Below are 21,224 nucleotides of genomic sequence, written 5' to 3'. Positions count from 1 at the left end.
GACATAACAAATCAACTGTACATCATTCCAAACTCCTCTTGTCTCGTCTATTTCAAGTGACTAAATCAGACTTTCTCTTATTCTACTGACATATCCTGATTATAATGTTATTGGCAATGTCATTCAGTCTGCGTGCAACTCGTATCGTTTAAGAGAGGTCTTAAATCATTGTCAATAAAAGGTTTTTCATAAAAGGTTTTTCATAAAGCATTGTTTTAGCTATATCTTTAGTTATATCTTTTGCAATTAGAAGTATTAAGGTCTTACCAACAAAATAGCGTATTCCGCTCTTGGCGATGTTAAAACTTGCAATACAGGAAAATTCTAAAACTTGCCGAACCTATATTAAAAACTACTTTAATTTCTTTATTCATTTCTTCAACACATTGTCGGTAGGTTTCGGGATGTATATTTTTATCATTTTGTCTCTAAACGTCGTTTCAATTTTGCTGTTTTCATATAAGTAGGTAATCTGAATTTTAATTTTTACCTTTTTTTGGAAACCTAAGAGCACTACAAGGGTAGCCTTTGAGAGTTATGACTCAGGAGACTAATGAAGGACTTAAAAGAAAGACTTCAGAAAGACATTTATTGTGCAAGTTGGCATTTAGATGATATCAGTTTTCAAACAAGATGGATTATGTCGCACAAAATGCTGAAATTTCCTAAACTGTCAGTAAACATACAGTGGCAGAAAAAAATATTCACACACATGTTCACTTAAACAATTTAAAATTTAATAGAAATGTTTAATTTCTATATAATATTATATATACACTGTTGAACATCACAATTGCAACACCATGAAGGAAAGGAAATACAAAAAAGATATTTATTGTACGTAAATAGTCTAACATGATTAATGAAGACAAAATGATTAAATTTGTAAGCAGTTTGGGGGTTTACAAGGGTGCGAAATTAGTAGAAACAGCTGCCACCCCTGGCAGCTAAAACGGCCTTCACCCGGTTAAGCATGGAGTTGAACGGGGCTTGGATGGTAGAAACGAGCGACTCGTTCCATGCTGCTTCAAGTCTATGCCCTACTTCATCAACCGCATTAGCTAGAGAGGGGTGGCGAGTCAGTCTTTCAGCAACCCATGATCATATGTTTTCAATGGGTGACAGATCTAGAGACCGTGCAATCCAGGGCAACAATTAAATACCCTGTGTATCGAGGAAGATCAGAACACGACGTACAACATGTGGTCTTGCATTACTTTGTTGGAAGATGGTGTTTGGCAGGCCTCGAATATAGGGCATAACTACTAGACGTAAGATGTCAGAAATGTGTGGATCTGCGTTCAAATTACGGCTGATCCAAATTAGAGATTTGTGTGTCGGGTACCCAATGGCGGGAGAAACCATCACACCAGGTGCAAGGCCGCCCCTAAGCCGAGATCGAAAGCAAGGAGGCGACGTGCTGTCTCCTTGGAGCCTCCAGACATGTATACATGTAGGCAAGCAAATTGTAAAACAGACAGAAACAAGCACTAGATTGCATAGGTCTTGCTATTGTAACCCATCTTTTTGTAATCCATCACTGAATCTTTTTTAAGTTCATGGATATTTCTAAGCATTTTGGATGTTTTAACAAGTACTGTTAAATTAACTTTACACAAAATATTTTCAGTTATGAGCATTGGACTTTTATTGTTATTCTGAGATGTATTTACAAGCAAATTACAATGTAATTAGCGTAAAGCAGATAGGGAAAAAAATGTTATGCATGGTGTACGAATACTTTTTTCCCAATTTTGTTGTTTATTATAATTTTCCAACACATTGGTACATTTTGTTCTTTGTAAATATGATACAAAATGGAGAACCGTGTCCTTTTCATAATTAAATTCTAATCATAATTAAAATTCTGCGTAATATCTCTCGCTACTTTGGTATTTTCTTTTGAAGTGCGGATATTATTTTGTCGTTTCTTATACAACCATAGAGAGTGAAATATTAATCAAGTAGTTTTAATTGAGGTAAATGTATCCAGTTTTAAATCTAGAAAACTCTTCAGTTCAAAATTAATTAAAAGAACAAAATGAGAGAAAAGTGAAAAGGTACGATGATGTACACAAGGTAAATTTTTACTTTCCAGTTTCGAACACCGAATTCTTACAAATGATGCGATTTCAAAGACTGGCAAAGGCTCAAACACAACACTATTAATTACTTTATTGTAGAACGTAGGAAATGACATTTGCCGTTAGCGTGGGTCGCTAAAACATGAAACACTCAAAACCGTTTCTTCCTGCTGAAAGGCCTTTGTTTTGGGGGGGGTCGGGTGTGTGAGTTTCTTTTAAATTATGCGCAAATGCTCTAAAAAAGCTCTTTGCTACCACCTGGAGCTTCTTCAGGTGGATTATATGAACAGAAAATAAACCTTATATCTGGCATCCCTTCTGTGGTATTGATTAAGTACTGTAATTAACGATGTCCAGTGGTAGTTACTCAATCTCTAAATTACTTTATTATTGCAGTAAAGCATCTTTATTTCTATATTTACAACAGGAATAAAACTTAGAAATCGCGAATAAAATTATGACAGATTGTAGTAATTCCTCATCCGCATGTAACGCATTCAGAAACTTACCACAGATACTCTTGAAACGCAGTGTTAATGTTATTGCTATACTAATGTGGTATGCTTATGATGTATGTGACTTAATTAATTTGATATTGGTTTACAGGAAAGTATTCTGAAGGTTAAATGAAACAACAATTAAGTTTAACGAAACATGAAAGCTCAACTTTACCCTTGCCGGGATTTGAACCACGGGCAGTCACTAATTCACTAATATAATAATATTTTACACCTAAAAGTAACTCTCAGAAGAATGCCATAATTCCTTACAATTCAATTATTAATATAAAATTGTATACTGAATGCGGTAATACACTTCCTTTGTATCGTTAAATCTCGAATAAAACGTTTAGATTAATATTTTCGAGGATTAGATTAAAGTAAAAATAAGAAGCTCCCGTTTTCAAAAGGCGATAGAGTAATGAAAAAATGCAGTACATTCATTGTACAGTATCATATACTGCTTTTAGAAATGATTCTTTCTGCAGTCCGTGTGAGTATGGAAAAAATTGGAAGATAGCCGAACACTATCTGACTGTGGGTGGTCTGTTAAACACATCCACTATGTAGAGACATCAGGTAATTTCGAAGCAGGAATGCTGAAAAATGAGCTACGCCCTCGCCGGGAATCGAACCACTGACCTCTGGAATACGCGCCCTGCGTGCTGACCACTACACTACGAAGGCATGCTATGAAGGCGGGAGAAATACCTTCTAACTAAATGTGTAGAAAACAAAAACCCGAGGGAATGACAAAGTAGTTTCAGAAGGCACACAAAGGTCTATAATGAGAGTTTCATCTTAACCCTTCTTTTATACGGCGGAAGTGCGGATATCACGAACTCCTGTCATCACAAACAAATTGCTTGAATAGAAAACGTCTCGATTGATGACGATGTGTTTATTTACTAAACCTCATGTCGGCAGCAAATAATCTTCAAATGTGTTTTGAGGTAACTGTTTTGAGGTAAACGTGAAATACAGAATTTAAATATTTTATGTTGCTTAGTTCTCATAAAGAAAACTTTGGGGTCATGTGACGACTTACTGGACCAAGAATTTGACATGAAAGAAATTAGGGATAGCTAGAACTGCAGACAGACACTTGAAGGGATTTGATACCGAGGAAGTTTTTTTCTGTGATATAATATTTGTACGCCAAAACATGGGCTTAGAAGGTAACATCGAAAATACGAAGGAGTTACTATAGGATGATACGACTGAACAAAAAGGAACTAGAATAACTTCAGAAGCAACAACAAAAAACAAGTGTGAAAGAAATATCTTCAAAGGAAGGATAGCGACGATGATCTTAGATCTTTGATCCAGGAAATTTGTGAAAAAATTGATTAACATTCAAAGTTTCGTATTATGAATATGCGCAGTACTGTCCTGAAGTTTAAATAAACAACTTTGAGTCTTCCAGCAACGATAACAACCATTTTACATTAATTGCTGAAAGCAAAATAATTTTGGTTTACGAAGATTTCTGGTGATGAACGATCTTTTGGAATGAATTTCACTCCTGAAGAAGGTTTCACAGTAATTTCTTTACATGGGACTGAAATACGAAAGGAGGCATTCATTATCTCAGTTGTTGTTGGAAGACTGTTCTGTGCACTCGAGTTGTTCTATTTGAGAATACTGCAGCTCTTTCTCATTTTCTCATTCACCCCTGTAAATCTTTAATTTTAAATCAAAGCTTTAATTTTCTTGTATAACATCATATTTTGTTTTAAAATAGTTATGAAGGCGACATATATATAAATATGCTTAGACATTTATTTGAAATTAGCCTTTCATATGAAGGAATGAACCTGAAATTAAAACTCACTACCTCCTATTCCACGTAAGTGAAAGCTACAGGAAAGCATGCTACAGGAAAAAGAAAGTAGAACACATAGAGTCACAGAAACTGGCAAATAAGAATGGGAATGAAGAAAAAGATTTAATGTATATATAAAGTTTAAATTAATAATTCGGTTTATATGATCAAAGTTTTACAAGTATTACGTAATGAATTTTTGAAAACTGAAATAAATTTGCCAAACAAAGTATACAGTCGCTATACAAGCTCAAAATAAACTATAAATTTGAAAAATAACAGAAAAAAATTCGCCAAGTAAAGGACTAGGTTACCAGACAGCTTGAATTTAGTTAATCATTTAAAAATTAGACAATATCAGTTTCGAGTCGAATTTGAATAACTCTATCGATTTCAAGGGCGATCAGATAGAAACCCATTTTGCTCTTAAGCAAAAAAGCAAAAAAAGACTTCTGCATATTTTTTTCCTGGCCAAAACTTTCTGGAAAAAGTCTCCATTACACTAACGAACCTTTTTTTTTTTTTTTTTTTTTTTTTTTTTTTTTTGTCTAATTTTAAGTCTTACTTTGGCAATATTCTGTTATCATTTGATTAAGTGAGCCATGAACAAGAGAGCCTGTTTTCCAAGTTTCTGGAAGATCTGCTGGACTCTTATTTTTGATTTACTTCGTGTATTTATAAACATCCAGATAGAATACAGAAACGTGGCTGTACTGAAAATTTTCTGCTGCTTCTTGAAAGTGTTAAAGTAATTTTAAATCATTTGTATTATTATATTATTTTATTATACTATTTTTGTTATATTGTCTTACCGAATTGTTTTAGTTTTTGTTCAAATTTTGATGCATGTTCTTCTTGTTGGCCTTTTAACCAAAAATTCTGATTTAATTATTTAATTATTACATCTTGATTTTCCAGAGATTTGGTAAATGTAAGCCTAAAAGGATATGCAATTTTTATTTACGGATATAGATATGTATGTATGTTTTTAATGACATTCAAATTCCTTTCAAAGCCTAAAACGATATTGACAGAGAACAAGCTATTAAATGAAACGATGCCATACGGCGGAATAAATCGATGCGATTGTAAAGTAGCTTAATTATCCACCTATTTGACCCTTCCTTGTTTTGAAGAATTTTTGTTTTCTTATTAAATAGAAATCTGAAACTAGGCAAAGGGTAAAACTTAATTAAACGGTTTATTAAAAGTTAAGCCTTCGAAGTACAACTAAGAATTAACAAATACTAGCCTCACTACTTATGGTGTTTCCGTTAATGAAATACTTAATTAGATACTTCATCATACGAAGTTCCTTCTATTAATAACTAGGGTCCATATAATGGGAATTCTTCCCCCCCCTACAAAAATTCATATTGCCTCGGTGGTGTCTGAATCTAATAATCTTCACTGACTAATTGCCCCATCACTCCTAAACTATAAATTTACTAGCTATCACCTGATCTCCGTTCTGGTGACGGCTGATGACAAAAGTAGAAGATACAAAAACGAATTTACATAAAAATAACGTGTTAGCATAATAAACTTTATGTGATATTATTTTAAACTAAGCATCGTGGTACCTCAATGCAATTATTTGGTAATGAAAAGATTTAATTTTTTAAGGCATGCTTGTGCATTTATTTCAGTAGATCATTTGCAGAAAGAGGCTTGCTAAAAATACTCAAGTAGCGAGACTTTTTAATTTGACAGTATAAAAAATTTCTTAGTGAAATCTTGAGAAACCTTTTCAGAGCTTTTGATAATAATGATAATAAAAATAACTATCATAACATTAATTTAGCGATAAATTTTAGTATCACACTGTAAGGTTTATCTTAAGTTTATAACAGTTATTTTTAAGTTTATGCACCTTTCCTATCTCTCCTAGCTTCAGCTTACAATTCCTTACCAGAATGAGTTTTTAGAATCGCGTTTAATGCGAATGAGGAGGAGTAGTATTTAAGTCGAAGTTCCACTGACTACGAGAGAGATAATAATAGCTTCTGAATAACGCGCGTTTGCCTTTTGGCCACGTCTCTGTATGCTGTTACTACGCTCGGCCGTATTACGTACCCTTGATAACTTCGCTAGCAAATTCGATATTTAGGGGCCAACTAGTTAGAAATGTGTTAGCTTCGGCTAAATTTCTTTAGTTAGTCATTAGTTAAATTCTTATTTCTTAAAGTTTTTTAGTTTAAGACCAAATGGAGACTTTGGTGTACACCTTGGTACTTTGCTGTGGTGTACTTTGCTGTACATTTTGAGAAAGGGCATATCTTTATTGTGAGCAAAAAAGGGTAATTAACCCTTCTTCAGTTTACGTTTCTATTACTGCACTTAAGCGTTTATTCGCTTAGCTGTTCACTAGGCTCCCCAACACTTAGTTAATAACCCTACATCACTATTAAATGTTTTATACGCTGAAGTCATCACTTCATGAATAAATATTTTTCCGCTATTGCAGTTGGGCTCTTATATTACGTGTATGTATGACCGAATTAAAATTATTGTGATTTTATCTTTATCGCATACAGATTGATTGTAATCTCATATATATATATATATATATATATATACGATAAAAAAACCCTATGGCCTACAGTAAAATAATAATCTCTTTCAATTATATGAAAAATAATAAAAAATAGATAAATATTTTCTTCAGAAATTACCACAATGTACTTATGTTTTTCCAGAGCTTAGTCTATATGCAGTTACTGTATGTTTGCTTTAATATTCATGCCCGCAGGAATTTTACGGCTTGTGTCAAGATTAAAACTTTGGGCGTTTCCATGTTACATAAAATACCAAACTGATGTCTCACGAATAGGAAATACGTGAATAGTATTTGTTCTATTTTTAAGCTGCAAACTCATGCTTCTCAAAAATAGAATTTGGTGATTATTGAAGAAACGAAGTCCAGAAGAGATTCTGCTTCCGTGAAGTATTGTTTTTGCAATTATTACCCAATCAGAGTTTCAAGTTCGCTTAATCTACACAAATAGATATTCAGAGTTTGAAATCAAAAGGATAGTATTAAATTTAAATGTTTCCTTGTTTACATACCTATAGGATTATTATAAAAACTTTTAAAAATTTCAAAAAAAGTAATTCCTTATTGTTTCCGAAAAATTAAATTGTTCTCCCCAAACTTACTTTAATCATATTTATTTAAAATCTTTGAAACAAAACTCAAGTCATTTCAGTTAATGGAAACATGATGAGTACTGGTATGTGCTATGATTTCGTAAAGATCATAATTGACTAACCCAATGAAATAGGAGACGTTATTGAAATAAGTGAATCATTCATGGAAATAAATAAAACTATATTATTGAGCTAAATTATTTAATAATATTATTGGAATAAATGACGGCTCTTGGGGCAGAATAAACAGCTATATATAGCCTAAGGAGAAAAACAGAGATAAGCTGAATTGTCTCTAATGCTAGAAGAATACAGCAGATCACCTGAATCGCTTGTGACGCAAATCCTTAAGCGTAATTACCGATCGAGATTCTTCTTAATATACTCTAAGATCTTATAAAAATGAAACAAAATATATTCATCAAAATGAAATATTTGAATTCTTTCGTTTATTAAATTTAAAGCATAGGTACTTGTTGATCTGGGATCAACTACTTCGCCAAATTCTCACCAAAAGAACACCATTCTAAACACAAAAATCTTTTGGTGGTTATAATTCTGCATTTGCTGCAAGAATAACTTCAAAACATTTTCTAGAGTTTTACACATCCTCCACATAAATTCAACGAGATCGTAAACTTAATATTTTCTTTTCTATTAGGAATTTCAATTAGAAAAAAAGGAAAAAAAAAGTTCTGTTTCGTTACGCATGCATTAAAATATGGGCGATTCAGGTAATATTCTACTGGAGCTGTTTTTCCTGCGTAAAAATGAACTCGATTTCGGCAACTTTAGTGGATTCCCCAACTCGGCCTAAAGGCTTTTTGAGGAAAGAGTTGCCGACGCGCATAAAGATATTTGCAAGGCGAGGGATGCTTTGGAAGATGAATTTCATTTCACAGAAAAACTATCATTTATCTACATTACACATGGAGAAAACAACGAAAGACCCCATGTAAACAGCCCGTGCGTCAGGATTGGGTTTGGTTTGGTTTTTTTAATTATGGTGAAGCACACGAGAGCTATTTGCCTAAGAAAAGGGATGCCTTCGTGGAAGGCTATATAAGGGAAACTTGTTCGTATACACTTTATACATGGGGAAACCAACGAAAACACTTATGCAGTAAGCCCTTTCACCAAAATTTCGAAGCCCAGACAGAACTATCAGTGTCCCGCGCGTTTACCGCTCGGCCGCTGGTGGGTTCGCCAGGATTTGAAGCAGCTAGAATTGCCAGTTTCCAGCCTCTTTACCGTTCGGCAGTTGATGGATCCGATCCAATATCTTGGCTAGATGTTTTGAAAAAAACTTCTCACATAAAGTTATTCCCTTCAGTAGATTTACGTATAGAGATATTTAACCCTCTAAGCGGCAAGGACGTTTATATACGGCCTAAAATATTTTTTGTGATATCTGTAAGAACGTATATATACGTGTATATTAAAATATGTCAAAGAAATTAAGTCAATATATCAAAAGTACACAAATCCAGGTATGTAATACAAGGAGAGGTTTTACATTAAAATGAAAAAAAAAAATTGTTCCCATAGTATTTTTGGGAAATTTGCGCTTTCTTAGCTAAAACTAAGAACAAGATGGCTTTGCTTAGTAAGGAATCTTTTGAAAGGAATGGTAGGAAACAGGAAAACTTTAATATGGAATTTACAGGAAATTTAATATGGTATTGTTTCGTTAATGGACATTCTAATATTTAATGATCTGAAGACACAATGATCACTATTGGTAAATCCATATTTCTTATAAACAGTTCCAAAAGGGCCATGTTCTAACGTGCGGAATCGAAATTTTACGATTTAGATCAGCTGTAGGCAAATAGTGAAAGATGCATTTGCTTTGTTTCAGGAAATTGCATTAGAAGTACACATTATATTCTTTTATATTTTGGTACTAAATAAATCCCGAAAAAATCAAAAATAGGTAACTGCAATAACAACGAGCTTAAATTTTAATGACTCAGATTGGGTACATGTATTTTTCAGAAAAAATAAGCTCCAGATGATTAGAATTCTACTCTGTTTCAATATTAAAGTGAACAATTATATAACTATCTATCATTTTATTTAAATGTTTACTTCCTTGTACGGAGTAAAGGAAGTATTGTAATCACGAAAAATTCCGGGTATCATATTTCAAACAAAATATGAATTTTGACGGTTATCGAATGCAATTTAACGATATTTGTGCGTGACATCTGTATCTAAGGGTAGAATCAAGAGAACCTTTTTCCAAAATGGATTCTAAAATTGATTTAAAATGGATTCAGAAGAGATTTTTTCGTGACGTCTGTTACGAAATACATACATACATATGCACGTACATACGAATCTCACATGACTCAAAAGCAATTAGCCCCAGAACTTTGAAGTTTTGTACATAGAACTGCTCTAGCATGTAGTTGTGTACCTCCCTTTTTGGTTGCAATTGGCCGCATCAAGATTATATAAATAATTAAACTGCACACATTTATTTGCTCCATTTGGCTTAAACTTATTTCTTCGAAATTCATACGTTTGTCATTCAATTAAATGCAGTTCCCACTTTGCTCCAAGGCAAAAATACATAAAAAAAAACTCAAAGCATCTTCATTAAAAATTGTAATAATAATAAAAAAATAAATAAAACCCAAATACAGGTAAAACAAATAAAATAAAGAAGGTCTACAGTTAAAATTAGATTCTGTACTCGAAAACAAGCAATTTAACCAGCCAGGAAGACAGATTTTGCGGTGCACAAAATGAAAGTTTACTTTTGATCCAACTCAACAAAAAGATATTGAAGTTCGTGTACAAACTGAACTAATTCGATACTCTACTAAGAGCTTCAAATGTAAACAAATGGCGGCCTCGTTAGCCTTAGCACCACGTAAACTATTAAATTCTTGATAATTAAACAACTATTGCACGTAGATTGACTAAATGCATAAAAATCTTAATCGGAACATAAAAACAACTTAATTCAACAACTTTTAAAGCAAAAATTACACTTTACACTTTTCAAAATGCACAATAACTTTTAGAGTAAATATATGTACGTTTAATGAGGTCGATTGCTACCAAATAGAGAGGTGCACAATTGCATATTATAGTAGTCAGTTATACAAAATTTTTGACGTTCTAAATCTCCTCGTTTTGGAAACGTGCGAGATACATACATACGGTGCGTACGCACGTACAGATGTCACACAGAAAAGAAAAAAAAAAAAAAACTCTTACGTCTTTTGAATCCATTTTACAATGCATTTTTGAAAAAACAATTCCTTTATTCTGTCCGTACGGCCACATGTCACTCAAAAACATCGTTCGAATGGGTTCGAAAGCGGTCAAAATGGACATTTTTGTTGAAATGTGATACCCAAAATTTTTTGCGATTATAGTACTTACTTTATTTCGTACATAGGAGTAAAAATCAAAACAAGCTTTGTTCAAAATACTATGAAAATAAACTACAACAATTATAAGAATGAAATAACGTTATTTGATTGTCTATTGTTAATTTAGTTTGAGCTTCTATAACATAAAATTCCACTTAGTCTGTTTTTTTTTCATCAACTAATTTGAACATACAGATATGAATTTTTTTTAAGCAGGAGAGATCAAAAATAGCAATGCCTTCGCCGGGAATCGAACCACGGACCTCTAGAATGCGCGCCCAGCGTGCAGACCACCACGCTACGAAGGCACGCCAAAAAGGCGGGAGAAATACCCTATAATATAACTCTCTATATTAGGAGAAAATAAATTAAAAATTAAAAAAAAACTGAAAGGTTTCAGATTTTAAATTACGTCGAAATATTTTTTTTTTAAACGTTTTGTGCTTTATCTTTATTTATTAAAGATCATGTTCTTCGCACTTAAACCATAAATTGCAATGTCGCAAAATAACTTTAAAATGAGCCTATTTTTAGAATTTCCGATACACAGTTCCGCGAGCTAGATATAAAAAGGGTTTCCCCCCCCCGTAGTTTGTTGCCATTGCTCGCCTTCGAATCGTTGAGTTTGTTAATCAAAAATTCGTTAAAGTTTTACAAAATATGAAATCGATAATAAAACTAATTCCAAATTTGGGCTTTCAGATGCCCATATTCGCAGTAGGATTACGTCAATTCAAAATTCGATGACTCTATGTACCGTTGTTTTATCACAATGCGAGAAATACACATACATTTATGCAGATTTTTCATTATTTAATTTGTTCAAATATAATGCAGGATTCCAATATTTGGTGGCAACAGTTTTCAAAGTGAAACGGACATTTATAGTGATTCAAAGCAAAATCGCAAAACGAAAACAATAGTCCTTCAGGAACAAATCCTCTTCGGACTAATTAGATACTAAAAACGCTGATTTCAATTTTCTAAAATGCGTAAAACAGGCATGTAAAGTATTAAGCTGATTAATTCAGAGTTAACTTTTCTTTGGCTTGTTATAACTCTTTTTGTAACTAATTTCTTGTATTCTTTACTTAATTCGGCGCTGCTCCTAAGTTGTTCAGATCGACCAAGTACCTCATTTTTCTCTTCATCCTGAATATTAAATTGACAAATGAGTATAGCAAGTATCTGTAAATGTTTATAAACACGATTTCGAACACTTTTCATAAATATCTATGGATTTAATAATAATTATAATTTAAGTATTTCATTTTTTTAAGTATTTCATTTAAATTTTATTCCTTTATTTCAGGTTAACATAAATTTCACAGAATAATTAAGCAAAATTCTAGTAATTATCTCTTATTACAGTTTCCAAATTTATGTCCCGGATGAAAAATATTTATTATGGAATGAGCTTAATTTACATCAGTTTTGATTATTATGAATTGAATATCCGTATTGTAATTTGCCCCAAATTAAAGTTTTTAACCTCATGGCAGAATTCTAAGATTTTAATCATTTAACATTTGAATGTTTTAGGCCTATATTGCTTCATCCAAGTAAGTTTATGACTGCTTAAATTTAGGCATATATCTTTGAATTTGATCGCATTTCCTAATAAAAGCTGAAATTTACAGACATAAGCTTTTGTTGGCATGGTTTTTCAAAAGTTAACGTTTAAACTGCATGAGTTTGGATCCATCTTTATTGAATAATTTACTTCCGAATGCATATGTCACAATATGAAATTTAAACTAATGCCCAACACACAAAATAATTAAGTAGAAGATATAGAATTAGAAATGAATACAAAAATATACTCAGCATGCTATAAAATTGAATTTAAAATAGTTAGTTATCAGTAAATAGATTTCAAATTTAAATGCATCTATTTCTACCTCTTACGTTTCTGTTAATTCTCTACCCACTTCACATTTTTTTGTATCATACGATTAGAAAAAAATTAAATCTAGCATCAGATTTGTTTTAATAATTTTGAATGCTATGATCTTTAAGGCATTTTTGTTATGACCTCCGAAAAGAAACGTGTAGTTTAATTCATATATATTACCCTATAACGTGAGGAATGAAGCATATGACTATATTTAGTTTTAAAAAATTTGTGCGAATGAAGAATACTTTTGTAGAAGATTAACTCTGTGAAAGTTTAAATTCTTGTTGTAAACTTATAAGGTAATTCTCGCGCCTTCCCAGCGTGCCTTCGTTGTGTAGTGGTAAGCACGCTGAGCCTGTACTTCAGAGGTCCATGGTTCGATTCCCGGCGAAAGCGTATGCTTATTTTTCATTTTGCCTGCTTCCAAAAATCTTAATGTCTCTACAAGTGGCACTCGAACTAAAAAAAGAATGCTGGATGATGATTCTCCTTACTCAGGATTTGGCGAATGGATCCCCTGAAAACCCCAGTCGCCCTTTAAAAGGTGGAGTATATGAGGTATTTCTCCAACCTTCCTAGCGTGCCTTTGTGGTGTTAGTGGTAAGCACGCTGAGCCAGTATTTCAGAGGTCTGTGGTTCGATTCCTGGCGAAGGCGTTTGCTAATTTTTCATCTTGCCTGCTTCTAAAAATCCTAATGTCTCTACAACTTAAGTCTTGTTTTTGGCTCATGAAACTCTATAGTGTATCAATGAATATATTTTTACAACTGTCAGAATTTACAACTATTACTTACTACGTTTTTTATCAATTCTTTTCTATGCATTTGGTAAAAAACATTAAAAAAATCTATAAAGGCCTTTAAATAAAAACGTTACGTTTATATCACCCGTGAAACATTCAGAAAAATTAATTTAAAGGATTATACCATCTTCTAATTTATACATTGCATTTATTCTGTATATATATGTTCCAAAATTCGAACTCATATTGAAAATAATAAAACACTTATAAGACACAAAATATAAAATATTTCATATATTTATTTTTAAAAGCTTTATACAAGGAATACAACACACGCAACATTAAATAATAACATTTGTTCTTTAGAGGTGACAATACCCATAATTAATTAATTGTTCTGAAAGGCAGTGCAGCAACTGTAAATCACATGTTTGTTATAATCTATGCACAGTTTCTCCTTGTCATCTCATTTGACTATCTCACCACCAGCATGAGGCTTTAGCTTCTTGTTACCTGGGAAAAAATAGATTTATAAACAAAATATACCGCAAATGTAATCCAGAATCATTGCATGTTTATTACTTTGTCAAAAAATTTACTCTCATTCTATATTTGAGCTTATTTACTTTATATTGCATTATGTAATACAGAAATATACTAATATAATCTAACAAAAATGCTTTTTGTTTAAAACGCAATTTGTTACGCATTAGAGTTTAGTACGAATAGCAGTGTGTTTCAATACAATTCTCTAGATTGCTCTTTCCATATCCAATTCATAAGGGAAGGATTAAACATTCCTCTGTAAGCAATAAAGGCCAAAATAATTCTGTGCAGAACAAATTTGTGCATTTTCACCTATTTTCTTAAATATTGATTAAATTAAAGCAAAACTGAACTGATAATCAAGTTCGACCTTCATATGATGGCTTAAGCTTTCTTTTATCTTGCTAAAACTGATAACCAACTGACTAATCATTTAGATCAGCGGAGAATTAAGAATCAATTTCGGACTCGTTCATCTTTATGATAACTCTAAATTACAATGTAATCAATATGACGGAGAATTTCATTGCTTAGAACCGACAAGCCTGCATACTAATTTGTTATCAGCATATGTGGATAGGCTAGCCGTTAAGCGTTGATGGAATCTAGCTTTATCTGGTATACATTATTTTATCATTAACACTGAGTACTTCAAATTTCGTACATGTACATGAAACATGATCTCAGTACAAAATGTAAGCTCTGCATTCATTGCACTTTACGCCTTTTAGTAAGTTAAAAGTATATATAGGTTTATTAGGAAAGTTTTTTTTAATTGGTCGAATTTATGTATAATAAGTTGTTGTCTCTTCACATAAAGGTAGTAATTGCTATAAAAATCTGGGAAGAATAAGTGTTTGATTAAAGCTTCACCATGCGTTCAAAATATCCACCAAACTTCTTCCATATTTCGTAAATAAATATTAAATGATTTTAAGAAGTCTGCATTGCATTTTTTTCGTCTTTTATTTCTACTATTAACGAAGATAATTTGTTGAGATGATTATGATTATGAAACCTTGACATCTTCATAGATCGTATTTAATGTAACTAGGTTTCTTTTGTATGGAATTATAAAAAGACCATTATGCATCATTCCTTATTGAAATGAGCAATTTGGATTCATGAGCACCTTCACAATCTTGAAAGAAAGCTCATCTACTATTTCATTTTAAATAGAAAACTGAGCATGGAGGATGTCGTTAAAAGTAAACGGTTTCATATGCTTCATTTTACATAGAAGCAAAATGGAGAGTATTATTTAAAAATATTAAATAACAGCATTGTTTATAAACTCATAAATTATCTAGTAAGTTGAGTATATCCAGTACTATAACAAGCATACCCAGCACTATAAAGAGTGTGATAGTAATTAATAATTAATAAGTACTGAATTAAATAGTTTAAGAAACCTTAGAAATACAAAGCTATAAGCTTGTGCGATTAAAAGAGCTAAATATTACCTCATTACTTTAGAGTTTTATTATCTTTCTTAACATATTTATGCAAGACGAAGAAAGTTCTGCTACAACTTACCATTTCAAACTGCCAATATCTGAAAGCTTCGTAAATTAATAACCACCTCCATAGCCTCCACCATATCCACCATGTTCAACCTGCATTTTAACATCTGCGGGATCTTGAGGAGCGGTTCCAGGCTCGTTCGTCCTTACATTGGCTCTGAATCCATGGTGATCGGCAACATAATCAACATGACGGTAGAGTCCGTAAGAGTCTCTGTAACCGTAGCTACCTCTTACATTTCCATGACCATCTCCACTCTCTTGTCTGGACAGCTGATCTCCATGCTCGTTGTGGGTGAGGTAGCCGAAATCGTAAGGGGTAGGTTGAGCCTAAATGCAAGGTGCAAATTAATTTTCCTAAAAGAATGTGATATGTGAAAATTCTAAAAATATATAATCAAAGCTAATATATCTGCATATTCCTTTTCCTAAAAGGTAAGTACCATAAAACTTGAAAACGACTGGTGGTTTTCTGTGGATCTTCTAACCGAATTAATAAAAATTATTTAAGGCAGGTAAGGTAAGAAATCGTAGTTTTCATAGTCGAAATAACAATACAATGAGTAATTAAAGGACTGTTATGGATGTAACTGTTTTCATCTGATATATGCATCCATACTGTCTTCCCCACCTCCACTGAAATAGCAAACTTATTATTTTGAGGCTCATAGAAATGATCTTTCACAGCAATGTCATACTAAAGTGTCATATTAGTACTGTCATATTAAGACCCGTAAGGATAACTAAATATGTTTCATCTACAGGATAACTTACATTGTTCAAGAGTATTTGCAATTCGTAACATAAATGGAAAAAAAGTTTCCATTGCAATTTTATATTTCAACAAACATGTTTATCATAATAAATGTTATGTTTATAGGTACATATATTTTAGGTAATTATTTATTTATTTTCTACTTATTTCATGTACTAATTTATCGATTATTCTATTGAATTAATTTATTTCTATTTTGATTAATTCTTACAACTAGCAAATATGGTTAACTTTTTAATATAGCAGGGAATTAAGCGCCTTAAGGTCTCTTGCTGTCAAAATCCACGTATAACTTTTGTAAATTCATATGGACAAGCTCTTTCGGCCTGACGTGTATGCAGGTATCTTAAACAATCCTTAACCATGAATTGAGCATGTTTTACTGTTAAGTACTGTATACATGTTAAGTACTGTATTATTTGTATTGTTTGACTAAAAATATGTTAAAGCTCATGGGGATTATCTGTCCAAGGGGACAGATGTTCGTAGAACACTTTCTAAGGAAAATTGGCTCTTAGTCACATTACACATGGGATAAGCCATGAAAATCCATAAGGCAGCCATCCCGTTCGAAGGGTTTCGAGGTCAGGACGAACTATCAGCCTTCAGCGGTCTTAACCACTCGGTCATTGGTGGGGCTACAAAAAAGTAAAGAATATGAAGAAAATCTAAGCAAGTTAAAATATGTTCATATTAAAACCCGTAATTTAGGTAATTATTCATTTATTTTCTACTTATTTCATGTACTAATTTATCGATTATTCTATTGAATTAATTGATTCCTATTCTGAAGAAATTAATTGATTTCTATTTGATTAGTTAGAAGCTACCCTGAACAGTGCTTTGAAAGAAAACATTTCACAGAATTCTTTCTTTCGGGATATCTGATTGCTTCACTCATGACAAAACCAGTTTTTTATAGAAAGCGTGCGACAGCCAAAGGTTTGAGTTAAACAGTTTCGGTTCAGTTTCAAAACGTTCTCAAAAAGACCCACTTAGCTAGCCGGGTTACAGTTTCCAAAGAAACATGTTTCGGATAACAAACCTTCAATGGTAGGAGAAATACAAGATCATTACTCTGAAAATTTATGCATTCTCACAGGTAGTTAAATGTGGTAACATCATAATACTACTTTAGGCACTATTAAAATATTCAGGTATTCTTAACGTATTTTTAAAACTATTTCTATCTGATGAGTTTAGTGTGCAAGTTTTTTAAAATGTCAAAATCTTCAAATAATTTAAAAACCTATTTATCGAATGAAATATTAATATTTATACAAATGAAATATTTATATTTATATTATCATATATTTGTAGTCACGTTATTCAAGAAACAATCGTAATGAAATTATAAGTATCTACGAAATTAGGTTCACTTCTTAGTTTATGACATTTTGTTTAAAGAGCACAAATACAGTGTCAAAGTTTTCTAAAATTCCACCTTTCTTCAAATGATATACAAGTACCAGCGTTTGTTATTATTCTTAATTCAGCATATTGTCTGCTGTATATTTAATACTGAAGATGAAGCTGTTTATGTATTTTACCATTAAAGAGGACCGATTTCTTTTAACAAGATCAGCTATACCGAGAAATGAATTTTGAGTTAATTAGAATATTCCTTTTATAAATGCAATCGACACCTATTCTACTAAGATAACACTAAAAATTAATAAATGAAATAATTTTTAGAGCTTGTAATAAATAAAGATAAAACATTTCGTAAAATACTCACATAATCATCATGGCTACCATATGAAGAATGTGCTGGAGCACTGTAACCATAATTTGCTGAGGGTCCGTAGAGTCCATGGCTGGCAGCTGGAGCAGCATAAGATCTGTAAACGGGGGCGGCATGACTAACAGCTGGAGCATAGGTTTGGTGACTGACAGCCGGGGCGTAAGAAGTGTGACTAACTGGAGCAACGGACCTGTACCCAGCGGACCCACCAGAAGATCCGTAACCACCAGAAGCTCCATATCCTGCAGATGGTCCATATACACTATGTCCTAAAGATGCACCGCCATATCCAGAACTACCTTGGGATCTGTAAGCACCACTAGACCCGTAGCCAAGAGAAGCACCACTTCCGTATCCGGATCCTTGAGAGGCACCGCTTCCATATCCGGATCCCTGAGAGGCACCGCTTCCATATCCGGAACCATAGGCTGCACCACCTCCGTATCCAGAACCATAAGAAGAACCACTACCGGCCCCGTATCCACCTCCGTATCCACCATGGCTGACTACTGGGCGGTAACTCACCGGGGCTGAATAAGAAGATACAGCAGGGCTACTGTGATATGATCCAGAAGATCCAAGGTTTCCTGAAGCTCTGTAGTCGCCATACCCTGCAGATGGTCCGTAGATACTGCTTCCGAGTGAAGTAGAGATAGGGCCAACCTTTCCGTGACCTAGAATGAAGTAACGGTTTCTCACACCGTCAGGACGATAACCCCCGGAGTCCCCTCCATATCCATACTGAGCTGAAGCTAAGCCAATTAGGAAAAGCAGGAGGAGGATCTATAGAAAAAACATTTTTAGATATGTTACATCTTTTGATGTATTATGTCGCATAATAAACCTATTTTTATATTGTTTGTGGTACACTTATTTCTAATATTTTAGTGTGCATTCGTAACAGCGATTTTTAATAGTCTTCCAAATCACTCGTATAATAAGCTTCAATTATGAGTTTTAGGACTTATAATTCAAACATTGCGTAAACCAGCTGAGTTTTATACAATTTTAGTGCTTAATACACAGTTTAATTAAGAGGAATTGTATTCAACACTCTTGTATAAAGAGATAGAACTGGTAAGTATTAGTGGTAGAATGAATGCTTGTATGCAATGCTGAGATTAAAATATAGCTCATTACACAAGAATGTTATGTTCAGATTATAACGGGGGCTCTTTGATAATCAGTTTTATTAACCTTTCTATTTTCACAAATATTTTCAAAAATGTGCTTTCCAAATTAAAACTTGCACCATTAATCAGGTAGGTTTGTCTAGATGCTACAAATGCAAAAACCTATGATTGATGATATTAATTGTAAAGCTCTGGCACCAGGGGCATATATGATGGAAGTATGAAATAACTATTTCAAAATTTAAATTCTAAAAAGGCAAAGATGGAATAACCTACTATTTGAAATTATTTTGGAATGCATCTGCATGACTGGTAATTTTTCTAGTTGTGATATTGTCGGATAAAGTATGATATTGCCGACAACATATATAAAGGAAAGAGGATTAAATTTATTAAGATGCGTTGATGTAAATTATTCGAAAATAACGGCTAGATAGCTACACTTTCATTAGTGGCTTGTTATTTTTTTTTTTTTTTAGGTTTTTTGCCTCTAATATTATTGTATTTAACAATTCGTATTTACGTTAGTGATAAAGTTGTCATATTTCAAACTAAATTTTATTAAATCGATTACCATTAAATTAAATTGCTACTTTTATAAATATTACAGATAAATAATGCAATAAAATTAAACTTATATTCAAATACCAAGAGACATTATCCATTCACAGTTATTTAAACTTATTGCAATTAAAAAAAAGCTTTTTTTTTTTACTTATTGAAACCCACGAAAGCGCCAAGCCAGTCAGCACGTTCGCCGGGATTCGAGCCCAGGACCGAACTACTTGTCTTCAGCGGGTTTTACTCCTCGGCCGCTAGTGGCCCAAACGTTTCTCTTTAATACTAAAATGGTGATGGCCCCAACATCTAGACCTCCAATACCTTTTTCTATGGAATCAAATAAAATTACTTTTCCATCCTATACTTAATATTTCATACGAGTTTAACATTAGAATAACTAGTTACACGGAATCTAGTTTTAATCCGTAAATATTAGTTTAATTATCTCTCACTAGTTCCTAATTAGACTGTATCATATGATTTCTAATACACATATTGTTAAATTATTACATGCTTTAAAATATAGGTTTAGAGAAGAGATTAGCATTTAATCTGTCAACGTTATTAAAATAAAGCGTAATAATGTATTTTTATAGTCCTATTAGATTCTTTAAGAATTAACAGGTTTCATTAAAGTTTATTATTGGAAGATAATTTTTAGTGATCGTATAAGCAATAGACTAAGATAAAATACTCTTCTCAGGTTATTTAACATATTATTCCTAATAATAAGAACGGATTTTTAAACTTTTCATTTAATTAAAAATAAAGTGATTGGACTTTTTAAGAAATTGACTTTCACTTACTTTCATCATTATGGCTGTTTCAGAGAAAGGAACTGGTGACTGGTTATCAGGAACTGACCTGCGATGATGAATTTGGCCATAGAGTCGGTCTCAGGGTTTATATAGTGAGTGAAAAATTATGACAGGTTACGAAAAAGGGCGTGGACATCGAATACTCTGTTTCAAGCGGGCCACTCTCTCGGGCCCAACCGGGGGCGAGCGGGGGACACACTGAATCTGGACTACGAGGACAATAAAAGGGGGAAGATAAGATGACGTCTAATAGGGGACTGTTCGCAAATTATAATATTAAGCACTTAACAGCAATTAGTGAAATTATTTCGATGAGGTAAAACATGAAATATGTATACTTTTCTACTAGGAACAACAATTAAACTAGACGAATGACTAGTTTAGTGTTAAGCTAGACTAGTTTAGTGTCGTTAATGATATAGGCACATCAAACATTTCGTAGATTATATCAATTGGACATGACTAAAATCTAATGCTCCCGTAAGATAAATCTTTTTCAGAGAAGTTTAAATAGGTGTTTATTATTAATTACCTGGA

The 21,224-nt window shown here is 32.7% G+C and overlaps 1 protein-coding gene across 1 annotated transcript; it reads right to left on the bottom strand.

Moving 5' to 3' along the window:
- Positions 1–13,868: 13,868 nt before the first annotated feature.
- Positions 13,869–20,829, bottom strand: LOC118193004 (uncharacterized). Its single transcript, XM_035364036.2, has 4 exons — positions 20,676–20,829; positions 18,170–18,958; positions 15,670–15,986; positions 13,869–14,100 (listed from the first exon to the last, which is right to left on the bottom strand). The coding sequence occupies exons 1-3, from the start codon at positions 20,682–20,684 to the stop codon at positions 15,705–15,707; spliced, it is 1,080 nt and encodes a 359-aa protein (XP_035219927.1). The 5' UTR covers positions 20,685–20,829; the 3' UTR covers positions 13,869–14,100; positions 15,670–15,704.
- Between the last annotated feature and the right edge of the window lie 395 nt (positions 20,830–21,224).

Source organism: Stegodyphus dumicola, chromosome 3 (genome assembly GCF_044657685.1).
Source record: "Stegodyphus dumicola isolate Sdum_Otavi_A_Nest chromosome 3, ASM4465768v1".
NCBI classification, from domain to species: domain Eukaryota; kingdom Metazoa; phylum Arthropoda; class Arachnida; order Araneae; family Eresidae; genus Stegodyphus; species Stegodyphus dumicola.
Note: the sequence above shows the minus strand (reverse complement) of the source record. Positions and strands in the feature narration are given on the sequence as shown.

Coding starts and splice junctions, on each gene's coding strand:
- LOC118193004 (XM_035364036.2), bottom strand. Junction 15,987..18,169: donor ATGGTAGCCATGATGATTAT/GTGAGTATTTTA, acceptor CCTTGCATTTAG/GCTCAACCTACCCCTTACGA.